This window comes from Temnothorax americanus, unplaced genomic scaffold (genome assembly GCF_048541705.1).
Source record: "Temnothorax americanus isolate GAGA-0224 unplaced genomic scaffold, ASM4854170v1 Scaffold11, whole genome shotgun sequence".
Taxonomy (NCBI): Eukaryota; Metazoa; Arthropoda; class Insecta; order Hymenoptera; family Formicidae; genus Temnothorax; species Temnothorax americanus.
Genome location: NW_027509242.1, coordinates 3,094,247 through 3,119,562, shown reverse-complemented (window position 1 = coordinate 3,119,562; position 25,316 = coordinate 3,094,247). Strand labels below are relative to the sequence as shown.

The following is a 25,316-nucleotide window of genomic DNA, read 5'->3' as shown; positions in this document are numbered from 1 at the left end:
ATAATTATATATATGTATATTTGTCGTTTTCAATTTTATTTTCTTTTCGACGTGCCAAACGATAAAAAATAAATAAATATATTTACATTAATAAAATATAGTATGATTGATGTTTGCTAAGTTGATCGACGATTAATTCAACTGGCAGAATTGTCTAAAGGAACTTTTGTATGGCCGCGTATCTATTATTGTCGTCTCCAATTTAATTTTTCTTTCTACGTGCTAAATAACAAAAAATAATTAATTCTATTCGCAATAACAAAACGGTATTAGGTGTCGCGACAAATTAATCGGCGATAATCTAATAGATTACACGACGATAATAATAATTATTTAATTTTTCTTTCCATGTCATCAAACAACAAAAAAGCAACAAAATGATTCTATTCATAATAACAAAACAGTGTAAGTGTCGCTTAAATAAGAATAAGCTATTTATAAGTTAATCAGATTTTGATCGAAACCTTATACCTACCCTAAGGCTAATAATTTTTTGTAGCTTATATAAATAAAAAAAGTGAAATATAAGTGGACGTAGGTCGAGATACATCAATCTATTCTCCATTTTAAATCTCTCCTTCCAAACTGGAATTTACCTCGTGCGTAATATGGATAGAGAAATCCTTATGTATATACATATAAGGAAAGAGTGCCATGTCGCTGCATTTTTCATATATGACTAATTGACATATGACTAATTGATTTTTCTGCGCGTAGGTACGTACTGCGCAATTTTATGCAAACCCATTTGAATATAAGTCTCGAAGGATGAAAGAATATTTTCGAAGGACGGCAGTAACTTTTATCCTTGGTGTTTTTTATGTGTGTTTATATGTTCTTTAGATGTACAAGATCGCTTGAGTACTACGTTGTAAAAAAAAAAATCCTTCTAAAAAAAGACCCTTTATTAATAGAATATAAAAAGATAAAGAAAAACGGAAAAGGAATTAAAAATAGGTACAATTGCAAAAGACATTGAAGACATTGAAGATCTCGAATAAAATGATGAAGATTTTTAGCTTGAAATAAAGTTAAAAAGTATTTCTTATCTGCAAATAAAATATTTCTTATTTTTATTCGTTTAAACAATAGTTTTTTATGTGGATTTGCAACATTGTTATTAATTTTTATCTTGATTAAATTCCTGTTGAATACGTCATTGGAATTAAAAGTAAAATCTACAAAATAAAGTATTTTAATACGTAAATGATTTCATCAAAATTATTTCTTTTCTATCTATTAAAATATATCATACATAGGTATAAATATTTATATACATATAGAATATATGTGAAACGTACCAAAAGTTTAATAAAATTTATAATATCTGATGTCAAATATTAATGCTAAACTTATAAGATAATAAGTTTTAGTAATTTTTCTCAATCATAATAGATTTCTATCTTATTCGTTGGTTATCTTGAAAAAGTTTTATATAAGAAATAATTAAAGAGGTAATTATAAAGATCCCTCCTACATTTTATAAGTACCTACATAAAATTCAGAAGTGATTAAAACGATACACTTGAGTATTTAAAAAAAAAATTTTCAATAATGTCGGTATCGCGATAACACGAATGTTCTTTTATTGTGTTACTACAGTTCATTCTCTTCAAACTTTACAATATCATCTTTAACAAATATTTACATATTCTCAGGATTTCAAAGAGAAGTACACCCTTTTTAGATGTCTCATTTATTCATTCTATAAAAAAGTTTAATAAGAATAATCACACAACGATATATCAATTTTATTTCATTGACCATTGTACGATGAAATTTGTTCTCCTTTCTCTCTTTTCTCTGTAAAAGAAAAATAATGGAAGCACCCACGCAATTTTTCATTGTAAGCGCCGATAGGTTTTTTCAACATTAAAAATTCCAAGAATTCTTTTTTAATTAATTAAACAATTTACGATTGTGTCGCGGTCAATAACACGATGGCTGACGTTACAGAAATAATTAACGATTAAAATAATCGATTGGTTAGTTTTAACATTAAAGTTAAAATCATAAACTTTATGCCCGACAAAGCATGGCATTTCGCGACAGATATTTACAGGGAAAAAAGGAATAAAAATACATTTCTCAAATTTAAGGAGCAAATTCAACAATCTAAATATATCATCCGTCAAAATAAAAAGCTTCCGGTATTTTTTGCACTTGTCAAAAGTAACTGCTCTTCTCGTTATATTATACTTTTGAAAAACGCAAAGAATATTTGAGAATATTTTTATTGCGGCACACAATACTTAAATTATTTAAATATGCCCCAGTGTCTCTCCAAAAATATCCCTTTCCTTTTTACATAAAATAATTGCACATTTGTGATTTCTTTGAAAGTTAAACTACCGATGATATTTTTGTGACGAATATGATGCGCATTAGAGAGAGAGAGAGAGAGAGAGAGAGTGTCTTCACTGAAGGCTGTCGTACACAAAGTGACACAAAAAAATAGGTATATATGTATAAAAGTGTTCAGCGCACAAGTTACATCACGTAGTTTGGCAGGATATCTGTGTCAAACGTTTCCTTGGTCAAAATTCCTCGATCAAAACGTTTAATTTTTTTTTTGCAATTAGATAAGTTTGTGTACAACAGCCTTTGTAGTTTGCACCAGCATGCACTAACGCATCGGATTCGTTATCGAATGCACAAGAAAACGGAGGCGAATCTCGCCGATATCACCCGCGTAAGAGAGATTCATCGGATTAACACCACTGAAAACGCAATGCCTGATTTCCACGCTTGCGCCGGCAGCCACATCAGGAGACCACGGCGATGGAACCACCGCGCGTTCCGTCCGGGGAAAAAAAAAAAAAGAAAGAAACGTGCGAGAGACCTTAATAGCGACGTGGAGAATTCGGGGCTTTCTCTCGCCGAGGGAGTCCGGATTTATGCGTTTGGAAGCGATGCGTGCAGATATCGAAAAGTACCGTCGGTCGCTGAGCCCCCGACGTGAATTTCGGCGCGTGTGCCCGCGAACATTTTTCCGCCGTCGGTTTTTCCCGCCCTTTTGTCGCCGTGGGGGCGGCGCCGGATGGCCGCCCGGAGTCGGGCGTTCGCACGATATTGCGCGTGGCGGGGCCGTTGCGGGTTGCGGCCGCCGCAATGTCGGGCGCAGCCTCGCGCGAGCGTCGCGATAGGCAGACGCGTTCCGGCACGCTCGGGCACGGCACCAACGGCGTGTCGGCCGACGCGGTGGGCACGTCCCCGGGACGGTAGCGGCGTGGACCGACGCGGCCCAATGAACGACGAGACGGAAGGGTCGCGCCGCCCGCACGACGGCGCTCGTCCAATGACCGTACGGCGGCATCTTCAGCATCCACTTCTCCTCGTCGCGGACCTCACCGCTCCTCACCACGGCGTATGGAAACCCTTCTCTCACACGCAAAAGGGGACATCTCATCACGACTCTTGGTAGCAGGCACTTCTCCGTAGTGGGCACTCCACTCATCGTGTCGTCGTACGGGTTCTCCGCGAGAGGCTGTGGGGCCTGTGCCCGGGCGGGCGAGCAAGCGAGCGAGCGAACGAGCGCGAGCGCGAGCGGGCGAGCGCTGGTCGAGTGGGTCTAAGCGGCCGTGAGGACCTCTCCAGGAGTACCCGACAGAAGTCCTCTCCATTCATTCATCCATCCATCCAGCCAGCCAGCCAAGCCAGCCCAGCAAGCCAGCCAGCCAGCCAGGCAGGCAGGCAGGCAGGCAGGCAGCCACCCAGCCAGCCATCCATCCATCCATCCATCCATAGAGCGGCTCTTCTCCTACGGAGAGTGTATCCTCGACGAAGGTGGAGGCGAAGCGTAGAGTGGTACATCTACCATCGTCTCTCTATCGGCGGAATCCAAGGACTCGAAGACCCCTGTGTGATTTCAGTCGGCCGCCGGCCGGCTCTGGCCGGCCACTATCCTCGACCACGTGTGCAGGGTCGTCGTGTCACCGCGTTTATCCTTCTCGTCCGTTTCGGATTTACGTGGAGCGAGACGCAACGACGACGCGAACGGCTTACGTACGTTCACGCCCGACGGTGTCGAGAGATCCGACGATTACGGGAGAGCCATCCGAGTCGGCCGCCGGCCGACCGCGGCCTCGATTTCTTTCCGGTTATGTGTGACAGTTCGCCGTGCGCCACGTGACCCTGCGTCCCTTCGTCCTTAATGTCAATCTTGCGGCGCGAAGATCCAGAAAGCAACGACACGCGGTGGACGACAAATATATGAGAGAGAAAATGGATAAACAAGTGTCCATCATCGACGTCAAGTAAAATACAGCGAGGACGAAGCTCGGGGATTCGATAGTCGCCGAGATTAGAAAGTTCGACAGTGTCCGCGGCATCTCGCGGGTATGGAAATTTGTTCTCGCGATTGCAAGAGCTATGCGTGCGTTTAAACGTGACCGAGATCACGGAAAGAGAAAAGGGGACGAGCACCGGCTCGCGGTGAATGACTGCGGGCTCTACATTGATTTCGGGGTCAAACGGCCCCGGTGTTGGTGAAAACGGAATTATTATTATTTTCTTTTTATTGTGCGCCCGTGATCCATCGTAGTAATAAGTGAGCGCGTCGACGTACGGGAGTGACTTGTGGCATTGTGAGATTAACTAACCCGTGTGTACTGAATTTCGGTCTCGAGTGAGCGATCGAGTTCAAGTGACGGTTCAAGCACTTTCGAAACTCCACGGCGAAGATTCGGGACATTCGGATTTCGTGACCCCTTAGGGGTACGACGGTGTCGTGTCGAGAAACACGTCGGCGAGCGGCGAGCGGCACGAGCTAGACGAGAAAGGGCAAGAGAGAGAGAGAGAAAAAGGGAGCAGGTAACGTCATAATGCGCCGTTGTTACGGCTAGCGCCGGCCTCATCATTCCGCGAAGCGCGAGCTTCAAGTACTTCGACGGCGTCGGGCTCGCCGAGATGAGCGGTGGCAGCGGCGGCGGCGGAAACGGCGGCGGCAATCAAGGCGGTAATGGCAACGCCACGACTTATCATCAGCAACAGCAACAACAACAGCAGCAACAGCAGCAGCAGCAGCAACAACAACAACAGCAGCAGCAGCAGCATCAGCAATCGCTGGAGCAGGCCGGCCTGCTGTCTGACCTCAATGGGATCGACCTGGCGATGAGCCTGTCGCCCAAGCAGCACTCGTCTCACGTGCAGACTGCTGGCGGTGCCCACACTACGCCCTTCAGCGTTACCGATATTCTGTCGCCGATCGAGGAGTCCTATCGGAAGCTCGAGCTCGCCGCCGCTGCCGCCGCCGTCGGTGTTGGTGTCGGCGTCGTTACGCATTCCCAGGGTTCGCCTTACGGGAACGCATGCGGTGCACGGGTGGGTGGTAACACCGGTAGCTCGAGCGCGAGCAGCGGCAGCCCGCCGCTCCACGGCGGTTCGACGCCCGGCGGCAGCACCCCCGGACCGGTTTCCGTTGCCAACGGGGCCGCCCCCGGTGGCGGCGGCGGTAGTGCCGGCGGAGGCATGAGTGCCATGGGTAATCCTTACGCGACTATGCAGCTCACGTCGCAATATCAATATTGCGCCGCGGAATTGTCGCCGTACCATCACGCCGGGCCCGGCGTGGGCGCCACGGCCACAGCCACGGACCCCATGAGGTCCCACGCGGTTTCGTCGCACCATCATCCGTGGTACGCACCGGCGCCACCAGCCACCAATGATCCGCGATTTGCCAGTGAGTAACTTGTCTTTTATTCAAAGAAAATCAAAAATGAGATATATATATATATATTTATATATATATATATATATTAGCAGTTCCGTGAAAGAGATTGCAAGAGAAGATGTGAAAAATGTCATATTGTATTTGCGTATTGAACAAAAAAGCGTTAATACGAATTGTCGATAATATAATTAATGAGCAAATTTTCATGTTTCGTTAATTTGATTAATTTTCTATAGAACTGCTATTATATCCTACAAAATATTTTCTAAAGGATTATTTCCTTCCCATTTTGCTTTATCATCGATTTTATTCGCAAAGTCCTTGTTAAGTACCACCGTGCGCGGCCTTTACAGACGTGGAAAAGTGCAATTACGTCAGTCGTGGTAGATAAGCATAAAAATCATTTTCATCGAAATTTGAGAGAAACGACTTTATTATACGCTCGCGCTAATGGAGGGAATATTTTGTCAGGTATATCCACATACATTTACATGCTCGTCAGACGAGCAAAAAGCCTCCGCGGACTTCGTCTACATATTGATTAATTCAGCGACTGTGGCTCGATGAATTACGTCTCGGACAGTTAGTCTGTCCGCTAAACGTTACCGAGTTATCGAATGCAAACAGTCATTCTGTCAGCCTGTTAAATGTCGAGTTTCGAGGGGTCTGTATTTATCAGAGAGGCTGCCGGCGTATATATTATAGTCTCATAGAATGTGACGCTTACACTTTCAAAGACGTGTTTCTTCCCGACGATGATCGTTAGCATGAAAATCCGACATCGGACGCACGATCTACACCTGTTATTTAATCACCGATAGAAAAATCAGCGAGTGAAATCTGTAGGGACGTCGAGGAATCACGCGCGCGCGAGAGAGTTTAACGTTATCAGATATTCATCAAAATCCTTGTGTTTCGCGTTTTGTGTATAAATGCCGGAAGCGCGCGGCACCGAAGCGACTGCCGGGCGAGAGAAAGGGAAAGAGAGAACGCTGTATGTTTGTACGTGTATGTTGTACTCGGATAAAAATCCTATCTCACAACGAGCTATTCCTTCCGCCTTCCAAGAGTCACGTCCGTCAGGCTTTTATCGGGCTTGTAACGACAAGACCATGGATATCTCAGCTCCATTTAGGGATCGACGAGGAGAGTGTCGGTCTCGCGTTACAAAGTTGACGAAAATGCGCCATCGTTAATTGGTAAGAAGAGAACCCGTGGGCATTTCTCAGTTTACAACCGTTTCCAAGTGTTCTATACGGGAGAGAAGAATTTTATTTTTATCTCCAAAAGCGTGTACAGACTTTCTATACAAATAAGCTAACATAAATTGTCAGGATATGAGCTGGAAAGGATTGCAATGATACAGCTTTCGGTACAAAATGGGGATACAAATCGGTTTCCTCGAGATCGTTGATCTTCCTCAAGTCTCGTTTGACTTTCTAGATAGGTACTGCAACAAAGAAGAGGGATTCCAAATCTATTTTTGTATTTTAAAACAAGACTTTCAAGTTTAATCGTCCGTGAAGTAAACAAATGCGGGTAGAGTGGTCTGCGATTTGCAGTCAGCGATATTCTTCGAGTGGAACAGTTTAAAAGGATTGGCGTAAAAGCGTCTTCGGGAAGTGTAGGAGAGCTTTGACACTTCGGTGGAAGATCCATTTGGATGTCCAGGGCGCCGCATAAGTTTCGCGTTTCAGTGTCCACAAAAGGAACGTCGTCGCGCATACCACCGTCGACCAACAATGCGCGCATCTTTCATGCGACTTGTGTCAACAAGGCGCGCTCGTCTCCTCCTCTGTGTGGATTTTCGTCCATCGCACGCGCCACTTTAGCGAGCCGATCTCGCTCGTCGCCCGTATCGATCCAGAATTCGAGAAAGCGCGACTATAGTGGACGGCGCTGAGGATTTTAGTTAAACAAATAAGAGGGACTGGTCCTCGAGTTAAAGGCCTCGAGACGAGGCGCGGATGCCCGTCCGCGCCATACGAATTCGATTTCGCGGGACTTATCTCGTCGCCCCTTGCAAAATAAACAGAGCGCAGGGAAAGCCCTGCAAAACGAGACGTTCCCCGATGCGTTTCGCGTCTTCTGGAACTGGCGATTATGCGGCGACGTTATGTAGATTACGCGTTATTGCGCGAAACGGCAGGGTAAATCGCGAAAGAACTTTTGCCAAAAATCAGTAATGTATAATATATGTTGAATTGATGGATATATCCCTTCGTAGCATTTCTTTATAATTTTATGAAGAGACAGGCTGTAAATTTACATACGCATCATATACTGTTTGCTGGGTGCAATCGAAAATAAATTTTCAGATCAAGGAGAATCTGTTCATTAATCTCTTGCTCTTCGATCTAATAGCATTTTAATATCACTGCGCCATTCGCAGTCTGACGTCTTTCGATGATATATTGCACCATCGATTGTGCTATCGTTCGTGATTTGCATTTTAATAATGGTCTATTAAAAACGTCTGCCCTCATCGCTACGTGAGCGTTATTTGTACGAATTTCTTTTGTAACTTTTTACGATATTTGCATGTATCGTGTATGCAGCACCGTGTTGTGGACTAACGACAAACGCAACTCCATTCTTTTATTATTAATCTTGTGTAATTAAATATAATTAAAATCGTGATTAAAATGGATTTTCAATGTTCATATCGGTAAAGACGTTATATATTGCCAGTTACGGTCGATTTAAATTACTTTAATTGTTAAAATGGATCAATTGATGGAAATAATATATAATATATTGTTAAGGAAAATGCATAATTATGCACATATTGATCTAAAATTATAAATCAGAAGTTGTATATTATTTTGTGCCAAAATTATTTAAAAAATTCCTCGCGCTTGAAAAATTTAAGTTTTTATTGCACTCTAAACTCGCAAGATTTATTATTTCTTTTGTATTGTTTTATTGTATCCTTTCTCTTTTTATACATATTTTTTTTATATTTAACTCATTCGCTTTAGTTAACTCCCTATTATTTTCACGATGATAAACTGTCAATTTCGTTCTGAATACTTATTATTTTCGTTCTAATCTTTCCTTATTAAATATTTAAGATTAATTATATATATACAAATTTTAATCTCTATTGATTCTAATCAAGTTATTTTCTAACCACATATTTAACAGAAAAACATTGCGTTATTCAAGAATCAATTTTATAATTTACTTCTGCATTACGTGGAACGAGATGGTGAATAGGATTCTGTAAGCAAACTTAATATAGTTATACACAGATCCTGTAACATATGATTTAACGTTCTAAATGAGATCTAATTCAAGTAAGATTAAATTGACGCGCGAAATTACGTAATGAGCAAAATTACAGAATCGACGCGTGACATTAAATGTCACGCCTAAATATCTACATGCCGTCAGACAGATATATTTTTATCCCGCTGGATTGGACGACTTTCACACTGTGGGCGGTACGCGAAGGCGTCTGTGATTCGGAGCGAGAAATCTTTGGGCTTTTGTCACCTAATTGGAAGGTGAAGAGCCGAGGCGGAGGAGGGTTTCCCTCCCCCCTCTCTCTCCCCGTCGGTCGCTATGCCACATAATTACGTTTCGAAATACGGGGATGTTCGACGTGAGGCAGAGTGCAACGCCGGTGGTCAGGTAGACGTTGAAGAAAACGTCAATTTACTTAACGAGTTCCTGCACGCGCGTTGTTCGCCCATCATCGGGATCTGCCTTCGTGTATTGGCAGAAGTTACATCGAAACATCCCGTCCCGCGTCAGTCCTACCCGTACGCATTGTTCTCGATGACTGCTGACGAGCGACTTAAAAAAGGGATATAGCGTCGTATATACGAGAAACATAATAATTTACATCACTGATGTGATTTACGAGAAATTCCTCGCGGCACCAATTAATATTAACGCGAGCTAATCGCGTATCAACACCTGGATAGAGGCTTTTTTCGGGGTTGCGCAATGTAAATTAATTACGGAAAGAGCTCTATGAATTTATATATAGAAAGAGTTGTTAAGTTGATTTCAAGAGATCGGGAGTTTTGAAAATTTGTGGATGGAACATATATACATATCGCAATAGGCAAGCGCGAGTTAGGTTTGATCAATTCGAACGCAGGTGATCTCGTGATCACAGTGCAACAATCTAGATGGGAGGTGAGACGGAGCCGCGAATTCGTCCGGTGCTCGAATCGGCTATCGAAATGTAGGCTATCGAGTATACAGTAAGCGTTCCGGATATCCGCGTAATGAGAGGAGCCCCCGGACGAAAATATGGCGCCGCCTTCTTCCGCCGGTGGCGAAAATATAACGACAATCGACTCTCTCGGCTCGGTGCTCGGTGCGCGCTCCGGATTTGGAGCTGCGGGCTCCACCGATTTCTCCCGTATATACGCGGGCGCGCCGGGGTAAACAAATTTGACGGTGTTTGTTCCTGCGCTCAAGTGGTATTTCTTTCTCGCCCTCGACTTCACTGACGGCTCGAGAATACGGTTCTCAGAGGCATAATAATTTCGGGACTTCATCTCGGCGGGACCTCCCGTGCTCTCGCGGTGACGTAGCACTTCGCAGCGCCTAAATCGTTCCCTTTGTCCGCGCCCAAGCGCGTTCATTTTTGACAGCCTCCAACTGACAAGGGATAGACGACCGCTCGCTCGTCTGGGTATAGCCCTCGGTAGCTCAAATTTAGAGGGAATCGTTCAACCATACACGCCTTAGACGTATACTTATGAAAATATGAATATGTCATAATTATTATAATCTCTGTCACTACATCGAAGCCGTTAGTATTAACAATTTTTTTTACTTAATTCTCAATCATTTAAATCTCGTCGCTAATGTCTAACACGAAAGGGTACCACAAATATATTTTATATATTTTATAAATTTATATATTTTATATATATATATATATATATATATATAGACCGTAAATATATTAAATCTAAAACTATTCGCAACGGATAATGTAAAAATAAGGTCGAAACGATATCAGAATCAGAATGTAGAAACAAGGAAAACTTGCGAAACCGATATACATCTCTCGTCGCTAAGCTATAGCCCGTAAGTTTTCATAAAGAAATTGCATGCGGAAAGAGAACGCTCGCAAAGTATCATTCCCGGTTTCTTCAATATGTTTTGCAGTCTCGCGGCTGATGGGCGCCGCGGCGGCCGGCGGGACCAACATGGCCGGTTGCTCGGTGGGTCAGTCGATGGGCGACGTGACCAAGTCGTCGGGCATGGGGGTGGGCGTCGGCGTCGGAGTCGGCGTCGGCATGGGCGTCGGCGCGATGCAATTCCCCCTCGCGCAGAGACGGAAGAGACGCGTGCTCTTCACCCAGGCCCAGGTCTACGAGCTCGAAAGGCGATTCAAGCAGCAAAAGTACCTCAGCGCGCCCGAGCGGGAGCATCTGGCGTCCTTAATTCATCTAACGCCCACGCAGGTATGTTGATTACTTGTTACTCGTATTCCGGATGTCCCTTTAACCGCGGATCAATCCCCGTTATGCAAAAGGTATAAACGGACTGCCATCAAGCATCAATCGGTTCGTTTATCCGATATTCGGCGCGCCGAATTAATCGCCAGGGCAAACTCGTCCGGTAAGAAGCTTCGCGCAAGTGTTTTTATTATGAATCTTGACGAAGATATATCCACGATATATATAGTTTGTCGCTTTAACGAGCGGATAAGATAGCGGTGTGGTTCCGGCATACGCCGCGATTTTAACGAGCGTATTCATTTTCATTGGACGCAGACAGGTCTGGCCGGCTCGAGATGCGGCACAGCGGTCTGGCAACAATAAATAATTGTTACGTGGCTCATTGGCCGCATCCTGCGTTCACGCACGTAGCGCAGGGTCTCCCCCTCGTTCGGTCTATCGTTCCGTCTACCGTTCGTCTCTCCGTCTGGTTCAATTCACTTATCAGCCCTTTGAGAACAAGCGCGTCGAATTGTACCGTTTGTCATCGCGCGACGTTTGTAACGCGACGCTCCACGCGGACGTTAAGAGAGAGAGAGAGTTATCGATGTATAACTTAACTTACGTTATATAAGCGCCATAAATATCTTAAATATCTTTTGCGGTCCTACGTCGAATTGGACTTGACGCATGATACATTGCAGTTTATCGCATAATTCTTCAAGCATATGAACCCATACGCGATATTGTAATTAACAAATTATATTTTTGGGGTCTCCCATAAATTCCTCTATAAATAAGTTATTTAATAAAAATTACTTCATTCTCGTGTTAGACCAACTTGGAAATAAAATGAAATAATTAAAGGAAATTGAGAACAAAATATTTTATCTTCGCTCATTCGCGAGAAATAGTTTGGACTGCAAAGAGCAAACGTTCACATGCTTTTTCCATAAGCTTTCTCGAAAAGAACGCGCGTCATGTTCGGATATTCTGTTTACGGCAAAGAAATAGGCGAAATGAAAATGCCTATGCCCTATAGTTAGCGGTAGCCCAGGTCTAAAACAGAAGCTTTACATGACGAGCGAGATATTTCTCAAAGTGCAAACGTATAGCGCTTCCTTAAACCGGAACAGTCGAGCGCTTGTGCGAAGCCCTTCGAGCGATGGTGACGAGTCGATTCCGTGTCAAGCACGGAAGTCGGCAAAGAGGCCTGATTGCAATCAGCCGGGATTTTCATGCGCGCCCAGGGCGAACGGGCACAATCGGTACATAAGTTTCGACGAGTTTCATAGTAGATTGTAGCGATTGCGGGATTAGGGGAGGGAAGGAAATTGCGAACGATTTACGTTTCTCCCTGCATATCTCTATCTTTCGTCGTACACGTCGCGTAACGTTTTGTAAAATACAAATTACGTGGTTTCGCATACATTTTAGAGATCGCACGGATAACTTATAAATGTTTTGTAAAATGTAAATGCAATGCTCCGCACATTTAGCAGCTATTCTCCGTGCCTTACTGTTCGCCAATTAAACGTTTCTCGACAATCGCGCCTCAAATCGCCCGTATTCATCGCGGGATGTTAGCGCACTCGCCAAATCGCGGAATCACGGACGAATCGGCTGCTCGTCTCATCTCGAAAGGAAATCTCTTATCGCGGATGCAACCAGCAAAAAAATGGCGACGGCATCGGAGCGCGTGACGACGAATTGCATTTATCTCGCCGGCGTCTCTCTCTCTCTCTCTCTCTCTCTCTCTCTCTCTCTCTCACACTCTTTCTCTCGTCCCGTTCCCTCCGGAGCGCGTCCTCCTTCCCCCTTGTCCCCTTGGCACGGGGCACACGCAGATGGGTCCCTCCATTTTGCGCTCGCATTGTTACTCCAAGTACCCGGTCTCCCCCCTCCCCTCCTTCGCGCGGTGCGGTGTTACAATGCCTAGCCACTCCTGGGCATTGTTACCAGTATTGTTATTATTATCGCTACTGTTGCCGGTTGCGGCCGAGTGGCGAATGGAAAAGCAGAGGGCCGGTGGAGCCAGCTGCTACGTCGAGTGTCGCATTAGAGGCAAATTACACTCTCCCCCCCCTCCGTCCTCCCCCTTGATCCGCCTATCGTAGCTTTTATCCCACCTCTTCATTTTACCTCCGCTTTTCCGAAAAGTTTCGATCTATTGGGCCGCGTCCGCGAAAACCTGTCGGTGATATCAAATCTTTGTTATCCGAAACAATCGTTGTTACAATTGCGTTTTCGTTGCTACACGATACATCAATAACATGCATCGTGAACTATTTACAAAAATAATGGAAGTAACTATAGAAGTATTACTAAAATATGTAGGTACGATTGCCGGAAGTGTCATCTTCGACTATATATACGAAGGCAATGTAGGTACGAATAGCGCAAGGAATATTGAATCGTAGAATATAATGTCGGATAAGAGAATGAGAGATCGGCGAGAGAGGAGGGAGAGAGAGGAGAATAAGAGAGAAGGCAAGAAGATCGCGGTTGCGCGCGCGATTCAGCTACACGAATAATAATCATAATAATGGGTTTGCGTACCACCGAGTCCTCGTCCCCTCCCCCCGGTCTCATCCCCCTGCACTGCGGTCGGCAACCCCATGGCGTGCGCGTCGGGAGAGGGATCGAATCCCGTAGAGCAGAGGGCGAGCTCAATGCCGTGCAAACATCACGTCGCTACCGCCGTTTTTGAGATCTATCGGCACAGACGAGAGACGAAACGATCGACAGCGCAACGGCACGACTGTGCCACCGGCGTGGTTCTTTGACACGATAACGGGGGAAACGGCGCCATTAACTCACGGATGTTCGCCCTTAACATTGGCATTAACCCCCTTAAATCCTGTTCGGAATATACCTTTATTTCTAATTTTCTAAAATACATCGAAATCCTATCGTGTATATCTCATCCACAGATTCTTTAGCTTTCGAGTCGACTTTTCCTTGAGGATTTATTTTGAGGCTTAATTTATGTAAGTTCGCTAATATTAAAACACTATATATCTATCTCTCCCTTTCTCTTCTTTTTCTCTTTTATTGACGAAATATTCTCGTAAAAAAGATATTGAGATTTATACGAAGAATTCCACCATTATAAGAAATTTCTTCGACGCGCAGATTTCTATAACCGACGGAAAATGAAATTTTTAAGCACATCAATTACTTTATGAGTAATTGAAAATTCAAGAATTCGACACGTCTTGAACTACATGCACAGATTGGCGATTTCTTGGTTATGTCAAATGCAATGCGGTTAATCGAACGTCCTGCAACGCGTGCTCGCGTCTCTCAAGTGCACTCCCAGCACCCTCGCATAACGCACACATGAATATGTCGCTGGCTTTTGCAGTCCGCGTTGCGCCACGATATCTACGGACGGACAGAATGCCGTCATAATTACACTTCTTTCTGCACTTCTATGTCGTTTATGCAGAAGATATCAGCCTAGGGATGCATGCGAGTTGCCCCGACGCCGCATATCTACAGATTAACGCAAAAGTTATTGAGCCCTGCTTTCGATAATTTATTACATTTTCATTCTTCTTCTTTTATCTTTTACATTTACATCTTTTTATATTTATATTTAAACTGTTTGTTTTTTCCCCCAAAAGAAATGTAACATATACATAACGCTAATTTCTGTTTCGTTCAAATATTATTTTACTTTATACAATTTTGAGTCCAAGTTTTTCTTTTCGCAAAATCGGTATTATGTTTAACGTTAAAATATTTATTGGTAGATATTAATATGTTTACGAAGCAAGATTGTCAGTTTGTTAAGTCGAACGGAAACGGTTTTTTGTGCTCCGTCCTGTAGCGCGAGCTACCAGTTCTTTGTAATGCATTCGCGGCACTCGCGCGCCGAGGGTGCATATATTCGGACTGCAAATATCGACATCCCTTAACAGGGATGCTCTCCGGTTTATCGCATCAATCCCCTCATCTGCCGATTCTGAAAAGATGCTAAAAGCCCAAGCTATAAAGAAAAAGCACGATCTATATACGTGTCGATAGAGATTTTAGCGTTTCTTCGCTTCGTTCTTTTCCGAGTAATTATATACAGTGACTTAAAATATTTTTTTACGTATGAAATCTTTGGACAATTTAAAGTCAAATATTTCTTGATGATCGAAAGATTTTTTAAGGATTAAGCTTTTTTCAGGGATGTCAAGGATTAGATATCTTACAATTTTATATGTTCCTATTTAGATCTATGCAAACTAGGATAAAGTTGATCACTTTCCAATTTATTCGCGAATAAAAAATAGGATAGGATAAGATAAAGCAGAATAAAATCACGTATACCGTCGCGCCTTTTCGGCCGCACGCAATTACTCCACGCATCGCTTCGCGGTAACCAGAAAGTCATTTCTATTTGGGGGCTGGAAGACCCCTGGTTTTCAGACATCACGCTAGGTAATCGGTAAGTCATCTCCGGCCGACGGTATTGAGTTAAAACAACAAAAGGGAGGCGGAATCGTGTTTGTCCTCGGGCTACCCACTCAGCAGGGTCAACACGGGACAATTAACAGCCCTAATCATAATTTGACGTTGGTTGATCCCCGGTATTCGCGCAGGTTCATCGTCGTGCGGCGTGCAGAGCTCTTTGCACGCAGACATTCGCACGCGTTTAATCCTCCATCGAAGCGAACTCACGAGTCCCTGTTATCGACGGACATAACGCTCTCATTAAATATCAGATATTACTAGCTGAATAACGCGATGGTTATATCTGAATCGATTTAATCCGAAGAAAATTCTATTCATTTGTGCAATATTTATTCACAATATATGCGAGAGAGAGCGAGCGCCTTTACATTCCAATAAAGTATCATTTTTATTCATGAATGAGAAACCTTATTCTTTATCCTTTTTTTCTTCTTTCGTTACTCATTCCACCGAGACTTCGCTCGAATTTGCGGCGTCGCGCGGTATCGATATCGCTGTTTTATCGCGAATGCACAAGGTCCGCCTAAAGAAAAATGTATACGTATACGGCGGGTGCCGGGAGCGTATACGGCTCGTTTGTGCCACGTCCGTAACGAACCCCAACCGAGAGAATCACCCGCGCCGGCCCGAGGCTGTATAGGCCACCAACCGGATAATCCGGGCGAAGGTTGGTGTCGAGTCAAATTGCCCGAGGAGGCTGTTGTACCTAGCGAGGGGCAGGAGGTGGCCGTCGTTTTGCGTCAACCCCCGATGTACTCGCGACGTAATGACGTTACGCTATAACTTGATCAATCGTCCACTCTATCCGCCTCCTCTCCCTACCTCTCTCTCTCTCTCTCTCTCTCTCTCTCTCTCTCTCTCTCTCTCTCTCTCTCTCTCTCTCTCTCTTTCTCTCTCTCTCTCGACCTCGTCCTGGCCGCCTACCTACCTACGGGCTTGACTCTGTTCGAGCAGAGGCTAACAGATACTCGATGCCTCCCGAACGCGTGTCGACGTGTTCGTAGCACACGCGCGATATAATCGCGCCTCCCCTCGACTTCGCGTGCCACCCACCAGATTTATCGGCATTTAATGGGCCAACTAATGTCAAACGGCGACACGCGTTACCTGGATATAGGAGAGATCGTTACAACGAGTGAGTGAGTGAGAGAGAGAGAGAGAGAGAGAGAGAGAGAGAGAGAGAGAGAGAGAGAGAGAAAGAGAGGATGCTGAGTGGGGTCTGACTCGTAAAGTGGAACGAGCGAAAAGAAGCTCGAATTACGTTTGACCCTCTCGTAACATTTGTCCTACGTGTAAGGAGATACGAGATACCGGGTTCTACTTTATAAACGTAACAGTTCGAAAACAATTTAACACTTTGAAATTTTGCATAGTTGGTGGAGACTCATACAGGCTGTTTCGTGTAAAGTTCACGCATCACGTTGTTTTTGTTTTCGTAACAAAGTAACAATAACGATCAAACGACGAGATACTTCAAAAATTAAATGAAAAACCGCTACAAAATTATTTTAAAATGTTTCACTGAAATATATAAGTCAAACTTGATAACCTCTCTGACTGTGAAATTTATTACGTAAATTTTCTTACCGGAAAATCGTATTAAAAAATCGTTATATATGACGTTTGTTTTATAATACACAATATTGGCAGCAAAAGAAAATCAACAAATAAAGCAATGTAATTCTACATGCGGCATCTTGGAAATTAAGATCCTAAGCGGATTATATAGGTTTGTTTTCACAAATTAGTTTGAAAAGGCAATGTTAACAGGGTCCGAAGAAAACCAAATCGTTCGGATATATGCCAAGCGTTTCATCCTGTCTGAACAAGAGTAAACTCTGCAAGTTAATCGGAAGTTAAAGTCTCTCGCGGCAAAGTAAATTTTTGCCGGACCCCTGTGGCCCTTTTCGCAAGGGGCATGCCTTTCAAAGATAAATATAGGCCGACGTTTCCACCTGAGAGATGTTACCTGGAGGATATATAGCAGTCACTGCTTCTTCGCGATTTAATCTCTCTCACGATTAAAAACCAAATTCCGCAGATGACATTTCCATTGACAATTATCAGAATTTCATACATTAAATCGTACCAGAGCTTGTTCTACTTAGCTCTTCGTTAACAAATTTGCTGGAGTAAAAACAAGCGAATTTTTTATTTCGTATAAAAAAAGTCTGCGAAGTCTCACGCTTTAAAATAAAATTGATTTCACGGGAACAGTGCGTCAAACTCTTTATTTCGATGCAGCAAGACGTGCTAGGACTCAATGGACAAAATTCACACATCAGAAGCGCTTGTCGTTCGAGGTCGACATTGTTATAGCCTTGAATTTCATGCCTGCGCACCGTGTTCTTACGTACACACCAGTTATATATCCCTATCTTGTTTAACTTTCCCTGTTTACACATCGCATCGCGGCGGGAGCGATGGACAAACGAACTGACGGACGGCAGTTCTCTTGAAATAACAATTCGCCGCGCGTCCGCTCGCCGCGCGCGTCCCGTTTTCATCGTCGGATCTTTTCACAGAGCGCAGCCTCTGGATTTACTCGGGCGAGTTTAGGTACAGCGGAGCACGGTATATACGCGCGCGAATCGTACGACATACACGATAATCGGTGTCGAGATCACGGGACGTCCGCCGCGCGTCGCGATGTCGTGTGTCGATCTAAAGATTCATCTCTTTAATTGTCGTCCCGAATTTCAGCAAAGTCGCATCTTTCGCCACCGCGTCGGTTCGCTGTTACGTTCGGAGTCATTTCCCGAGAAGCAAAGCCATTCTCTATAAAGATGTTCCAAATCCCTCGTTTGGGAAGTAGGACACATTAGGGGGTGTTGAGTAAAAGAGATCGCGGAGGGATCTATTATATTTGGAAGAATTAAAGTCCCGCGTGGAGAGAGAGCGCGCGCGGATCTAGAAGATCCACACGTCACACACACACACACAGTTCCGTCATACATCCTAATGTAAGCTCGCGCAGAAGTATAAAATGGCTGTTTGTAGATCTCTCGAAGTCAGCGCGCGCGGCGGCGTACGTAGCCGAAAACTCGACGAGCTTCGAGTGGATTATCGGTAGAAAAGGAATTAACGAACGAGAGCAGCGAAAGAGGTACTTCCCTCGTCTAGTGCCTCTTCGTGGCTTTTAGATAAGGTCTCTCACCCCTACGCAAAACCGGCCGCGCACCACAAAGCGCGGCGTATACGTAAAAACTCACGCGCAACGAACAGCGGGGCGAAGGCGGCGAGTATTACTTTCTTTCGCGGTAATGCTCCTTAAGATGAATTTACACGGCTCACTTTAATGATGAGCCATCCTGAAAAATTGTCTCGAACAGGCAAACATCGCGTGTAACAGGGCGATCTGCGTTTCATTTTCAAGGGTGGTCAAGGATTAATTCAAAGTTTGCATAAACACATTTTAGTGTTCTGTTTAAAAAACTAATATAGAATAATTAAAGTTCGTCAATAACTACTTGTAATTATATCATCAAGATCATTTCAGTATTTTCTAATTTAATAAACTGCTTTATTTTTATTCAATCGTAACGAAGCTACTGTGTTAAATCGATTTTATGTGATACAAATTCATTGAAAATTATGCAAGTTAAAATATAGGAAATATATTACTATTTTCCCAATCGTTAAATTCGATTTTCTCGAAAACAAAGCTTCGTATAAAAAAATTTTCAATTTGTGATTTTAATTTTCGTGTTTTTTTTTTTTTTCATATGAAACTATCCGCGCTGCGTTACCGATAACTGCGAATACGTTCGTCGTAATCGTTTTATAAAGTTGGACAACGACGTACAAAGCAACACGACCTGGAAAATAAAAAATTGAATAATAGAGAAAAGAGAGAGAGTATAGTCCGTGCATCACCCGCGGGACAACCACCGGTATTCTGGACACGCTCGAGGCGACGCCCGAGAGGGGTGAAAGGAATTTTCGAGGGCGGCCGATCCCGCTAATATTCAAAGAATTAGACAGACGGTGGCGGGTCCTCGAGACGCGGTCGGCTGGACGGACCCCTTAAAGTGCTTTCGTTGCATTCCCGACACACGCAACGCAACTCCGACGTATAATGGGGGTTAAATCGGCTTCGGGAACGAGGTTGAAGCGTACAACAGCCACTCGACGAGGTTACACGCGGTAACATATGCGCTCTATACGGATCGGGACGATAAAAATCATCTGCTGCAAAAGTTGACACGCAATAGTTGAGCTTACACTCCACTATGATGACGGATCCTGACACACCTGCAGACAAATTTCAGGATGCGAAAACGAGTCTCAGACGGGCAGTCTATAGTTTCTAGGAGACCCCCCGCAAGACAGGGGAATTCGAGCGATCAACACAATCCGAGAGATTCTTCATTTAAATTTTAACTTAATTTAGCAGGCGACTTTTGTTTCTTTTGATTCAATTTACCGTTTGAATATATACAAAAAGCTCTTTAAAATTAAGTTTTATAGAATATTAAACATATATAATAAAATTGTATTTCTCATATTAGTTTCGAGTAGATTCAATTCGCTTGATTCTTAATTTGGCGCTTACTTACTAAATGTATATTGAAAACAGAGGAAAGTTGTGATAAATAATGATAATAGTCTCGACATTTTCGCAAGACAATCGATTTGACCGAGAAATCCGCAGTTCGAAGGAAAATTCTGTAAATCTCGATTGATATAACAAAAGTTAGTCGGTGAATTTTGTTGCCTGGTCTATCCAGAATAAAGAGAAAGAAAGGAATAAGCGTAGCTCGAGTTTTTCAGTTAGGAACAGTCGCGTGCGATTAGGATCGCTCGAGACTGCTTTTACGGCAATTGAGCTAAGCGATCGTGGATGTTGTGCAGCCGCCTGGACGGAATCGAGATCGACATCTGCTTATGATAGAAGCGCGTTATAATCCGCGCTGTATGCATTATGCGTGATTCACAAAAGCGGCTTAATCGCATCGACGTTTATCGTCTAAAACATATCTTATCGGTTGATTTAACTTTTTAACGAGTCTTGGTATCACGGAACGTCTGTCAGATAATATCGATATAAATATAAGAATAATAATAAACGTAGTATTTCATTAATATTCCTACTTTTAAATAACCGAAAAGGCGAAAATATAAGTTATTGTTATTTGTTAGTAAAAGTTGGTATTGTAAGGAAAATAGATCTTACACATGATTATTTATTTCACCAAGAGAATATTAACTTCGTCATAAAAAAATTATACAGAGTAAAATGATTAAAAGAGCATTTGTTGATTTCGGGACACGTTTTCTATACTGCGTAATAAATGTGAGACACACGGTATATTTTGGTTTAGGATTCGAAGACAAATTTTCAAACACCTATTATATGTAATTCCACTGTTTTCGAGATCCTAGTCTAAAATGCGTACAATCCACAATAGAGTCAAGACTCTCCGATAATTCTAATAAATAATATGTAAAATTCGTATACTATTTCCCTCCTCGGCATTGAGTATCCGCATAAAGTGAACGAGGCGTTAAATTCCCCTCGAAGAAATAACACAGTCCTTTAACCGTGGATTACCGGACTTAGAAGCATCGGATAGGAAATAGCTAGAGGCCGATTCAAAGTGCGTCTGACAAAAGCGCGTGCCTTCTCTGAAAAAACATCCGAGGGCCTACCTGGCGATAGTTCGCGTATGAGATATGTCGTCCGTTTTACTCCGACATAAAGAGCGACTGAACGCGGTCGATTTTAAGCTTTGCTCCAAAGAACTGTTCGTAAGAGTGCCTCAAACACACACACACATCGTGCCCTTCTCTCCGCTATACCGTATAACGCCTACATATTCGCGTATATATGTTCTACATAACGAAATTCTTTGACTTATTTATCACTCTATATATTTCTATGAATGATATATAATATACAGTTTTATTTTATATTCTACCGAATCTGATTCTTTCAGTGAAAATTTTAATCCAATCATGCTACAATCTGCTCCGAATATATCACGTTGCTAATCTGTACTTTTATCAAAGGTGCGTGGATCTAAAAGAATTCGAAAACTTCCCTTCTTTTTGGCGAAATTCCGATGCAATAACATTTAACGTAAAAACATGGATTATAACATTAATATCCACTATGTTCGATGAAGACTTAATTATATGTTTTATGTGTGCTTCACAGGTGAAGATATGGTTTCAAAATCATCGGTATAAATGCAAGAGGCAAGCAAAGGAAAAAGCCATGGCCGAGCAAAACGCCCAAAATCAGGTAATTACGCAAATTTCGAAGTCTTGTGTGAACCGCTTCGAAAGTGAAACGTTCGTTGAATATAATATTACGAATTTCGCAAAGACGCACCATTTCGATGACTTCTACTATGTCTAAGGAACTAATTAAACGCCATTTGTTTGTACTCGTTAAGTGATACACGCATATTGCATAGTTTATACATAATTTTCAAATCTATTTATTGTCATGAAATTATGTAGAATAAGAAATTGATTCTCAAGCGGTGAAGAAAATTTAATTGTTGAAAAATAATGCGCTATGTATTGTTATATAGGTGATACCGAAGGTAATAAAGTATATTATATAATATCTAGTAAAGAGTTGTTTGGACTGTTTTGGTCAGAAGAAAACACACCAAAATTCGCGGATCTCATAATCGCCGATCGATGCGATCCGACGTCAAAACGTGTTATTTTATTTGCACACACACATTCGGCATCGAGTTGCCGTCCGCGTCTTCGGGTCGGTTCCCAGCGATTTTAAAGCAATGTCGCGTCACGTAGTGTCGACCGATCCGAAATGAAATGGCTTTAAATGGAGAAATATCGCGGAAGCCGCATAAATCCTCGCATCCGCATCATATTTCGTTTCGAGAGTGCCACTCGACCGCGCATAGCGATTTTGCATTTATTTTGTTATGTCATTTGGGATTTCCGAGGGATATATCGCGCCGTGTGCGCGTGTTCGACAGAACGATAAAATTGCTCGCGTTGAGCACGTAATCACGCGCCCGTCGGCGTTTCACGTGGCTCAAAAATATAGCGCGAGATTTACAGAGTCGGGTAAAATAGCGAATTTGTGCGCCCGATGAAATTCAATATTCGCTTATAATTCGAGTTAAAAATAGCGCGGGACATTGATCGGGATAACTAATCGGGATAATGTCACATGTGGAGATCATGGAAATGAAATCCTTTGGTATACATTACTTCCGCAGTTCGAAAGAAGCGAGGCTTTAATGAGGAACGTAATGAGTTCTCGTATAAGAGATATTCTTAAATCGCAAAATTTTTAAACGGCGAATTTATCCATTAAATGGAATTGGAAATTTGTGTTGAAAATTTGAAATTTTTTATAATTTGTTAAAAATGCGTTGGGTAACATAACATTGATCAGGACAGCTTCGCGATAGAAATGAAATGCTTTAGTATACTTTCGAAGAGGTGGACTCAGTGTGAGAAGAATAACACGTACTTACAGAATAGTCTTAAACTCACAAAAGTTAAACGCCAGATTTATCTATTAAATAAAATTTAAAATATATTAGCTGTAATTTGTCAATTATTTGCAAAAATCTGATCGCGCAGTATTTTTTTATAAGTTATTTTTCGACATCGAATATTCTAATAAATAAACCTCGCACTGAAAAATTTGGTTAAAATAAAATTCATTTGGAATTAAATAAAATAATGTCGTCTTCGATCGTTTGTATTCAAAAACAATTATTGATATCTTAATACTTTTGTTAAAAAGTTGTCTCTGTATCGATTATAATATACATTACATACGTGTAACAATAAATTCTTTTGTTGTAGCATTCTGTAAATATTCTGTATGATTATATTTACAATATTACAATGAATTTCGCAGTTAGCAGTTACCTTCTCGTGAAAATAAACGCACCGACGGATCAAAGAAATCCGCTTGCAATAATCTGTGTTAAACGTTTTCTTTTAATCTTCATAATTTTCGACATCGCTCTTCGGATTTGTATAGTTTATCTACTGGAAATACACTTGTATACACGAACACATATACGGTAAAGAATACTCCGGCTTGATACTTTATCATCGATATAGTAGTCGAGTACTTGAATACGCTGAAGTGTATCGCGAGCATTTCTAATAGCAACAGACGCGATCGCCGAGATATCGTAGCTGCTACTTCGAAACGTGCCGTGTCTCTCGGATCTTTTACCAGATACTCACATAACCGAATACGAATTGCTCCTGCCCTCCTCCCCGCTACCCCTCGTGTCCCCCGTACCTTTCAAAGGATATTATTCAAAAGAGATGTCAGAACGATCGTCGCGATACACGCGACGGATTCTTTCGAATATATTAGGATGACACGTATGCGCTGTCACGAAAGGCGCGGGACCACGTTTTAACGCGACGGATCGCTCGATTCCCCGCATCAGCCGCACGCGACGGTAAATATACGATCGCGCGATTTGCGTAAAATAATTCCTATATAAACGACATCGTTCACGCAATGAAAATCTTAGGCTTCCGTATTCTCGCTTTTTTGAAATTTAGAAGATCCTTGTAAAAAATGTGAAGTTTCTTCCGCACGATTCACAACTCATTCAAGAGTATTTACGTCATGGATCATTACGTGAGCGATCAAACACTGATTTATTGGTGTAAGAAAAAAAACTGTTAAATAAAACTGCGAAAGTTGTGGGAATGACGTCAGAAGCGTCAGGATAAAAGATTGCAATACGATCTTTGCGCGAGGAATTCATTAACATCGATTATCCGCAAAGGACCTAATAAGTCGAGAGTAATTCGTCAGACGAGAGGAAAGATCTAATTAAATTGGCGTAAGAGTTTGGGCAAGGTGTCGCGCGTACGCGGCGCTTCACTTGTCAAAATGCATGGCTCGCCACTTCGTTATCGCTTTAGGCGGATGATATTTTCGCGAAATGATAGCGCGGACAAGTGTCACGGATGCAGCGCGCGCGACGGCTTAAGCGGATTTACGTGGCGCACGTTTGCACGTCGACGGACGACGCACGTGTAACGTCGCTCATTGAAATTCGATGAAAATATACAACATAGTTTACGCGAGGACGGAAGCATATCCTTCCAAACGATACGCGCAATTTTTTCCGCTCGCGGTATTAGCACGTCCGATGAGCCTCATATGCGTTTATCGATTATTCGTAAACGGGAATAAGAAGGGAATTTTGCTGTCGCAAGGGAAACCGCCGTGTGCACTCGACGTGAATGCGACAAAATTTCACCGGCACGACCGATCGTTCGATATCGCGGCTAAACTGCTTTATACTGGTGGAAATGGAAAAATTCAGTAACTCCAGCACTTTATATTCGTGTAGAAAGAAAACTACCCGTTAAAGAAAATTCAATTTTGATAAAGCAAGATAATCTATCTCCTTTACAATAACACAGTATGAAATGTTTTTGTTCCTCTTTTGCCCCGTGTAAAAAATTCTTGACGTCGAGGTAAGAGTGTACCAAAGTGTCTCTTTGAAAGCCGATTTGAATTCGAACGCGATGCCGAACCGCGGAAGTATCGATGGGTATCGCGGGGGCCGTCGAAATCGAGGTTGTCCTGCGGCACAATGGACTCAACGTTGCGTCGCGGTGCCTGCCATGGTAAACAGCCGTATAGCATTAATGGAAGCTGAAAGTTATCTGGATGGGCCGATCTGCGAAGGCAAAGCGATTCTTCCGCCCGGCAGCCGCGCCATCTCAGCCGCCCTATAATTTACTCGTTAGTTCGCCGTTGCTTCCGTGGACACGTTTTCATTACC

At 42.8% G+C, this 25,316-nt stretch overlaps 1 protein-coding gene and 1 long non-coding RNA gene across 2 annotated transcripts in view; one reads left to right on the top strand and one right to left on the bottom strand.

Annotated features, from left to right (window-relative positions):
* Window positions 1–25,316, bottom strand: part of LOC143907013 (uncharacterized) — a 222,245-nt gene that overhangs the window by 189,483 nt on the left and 7,446 nt on the right. The gene's annotated exons all lie outside the window — the stretch shown is intronic.
* The window catches only part of LOC143906957 (homeobox protein Nkx-2.4), a 33,353-nt gene continuing 10,973 nt past the window's right edge, over window positions 2,937–25,316 (top strand). Inside the window, exons 1-3 of the mRNA XM_077423377.1 lie at window positions 2,937–5,680; window positions 10,808–11,106; window positions 21,710–21,796. Coding sequence (XP_077279503.1) covers window positions 4,909–5,680; window positions 10,808–11,106; window positions 21,710–21,796 — 1,158 coding nt within the window. The 5' untranslated portion in view covers window positions 2,937–4,908. The remainder of the gene's footprint in view (window positions 5,681–10,807; window positions 11,107–21,709; window positions 21,797–25,316) is intronic.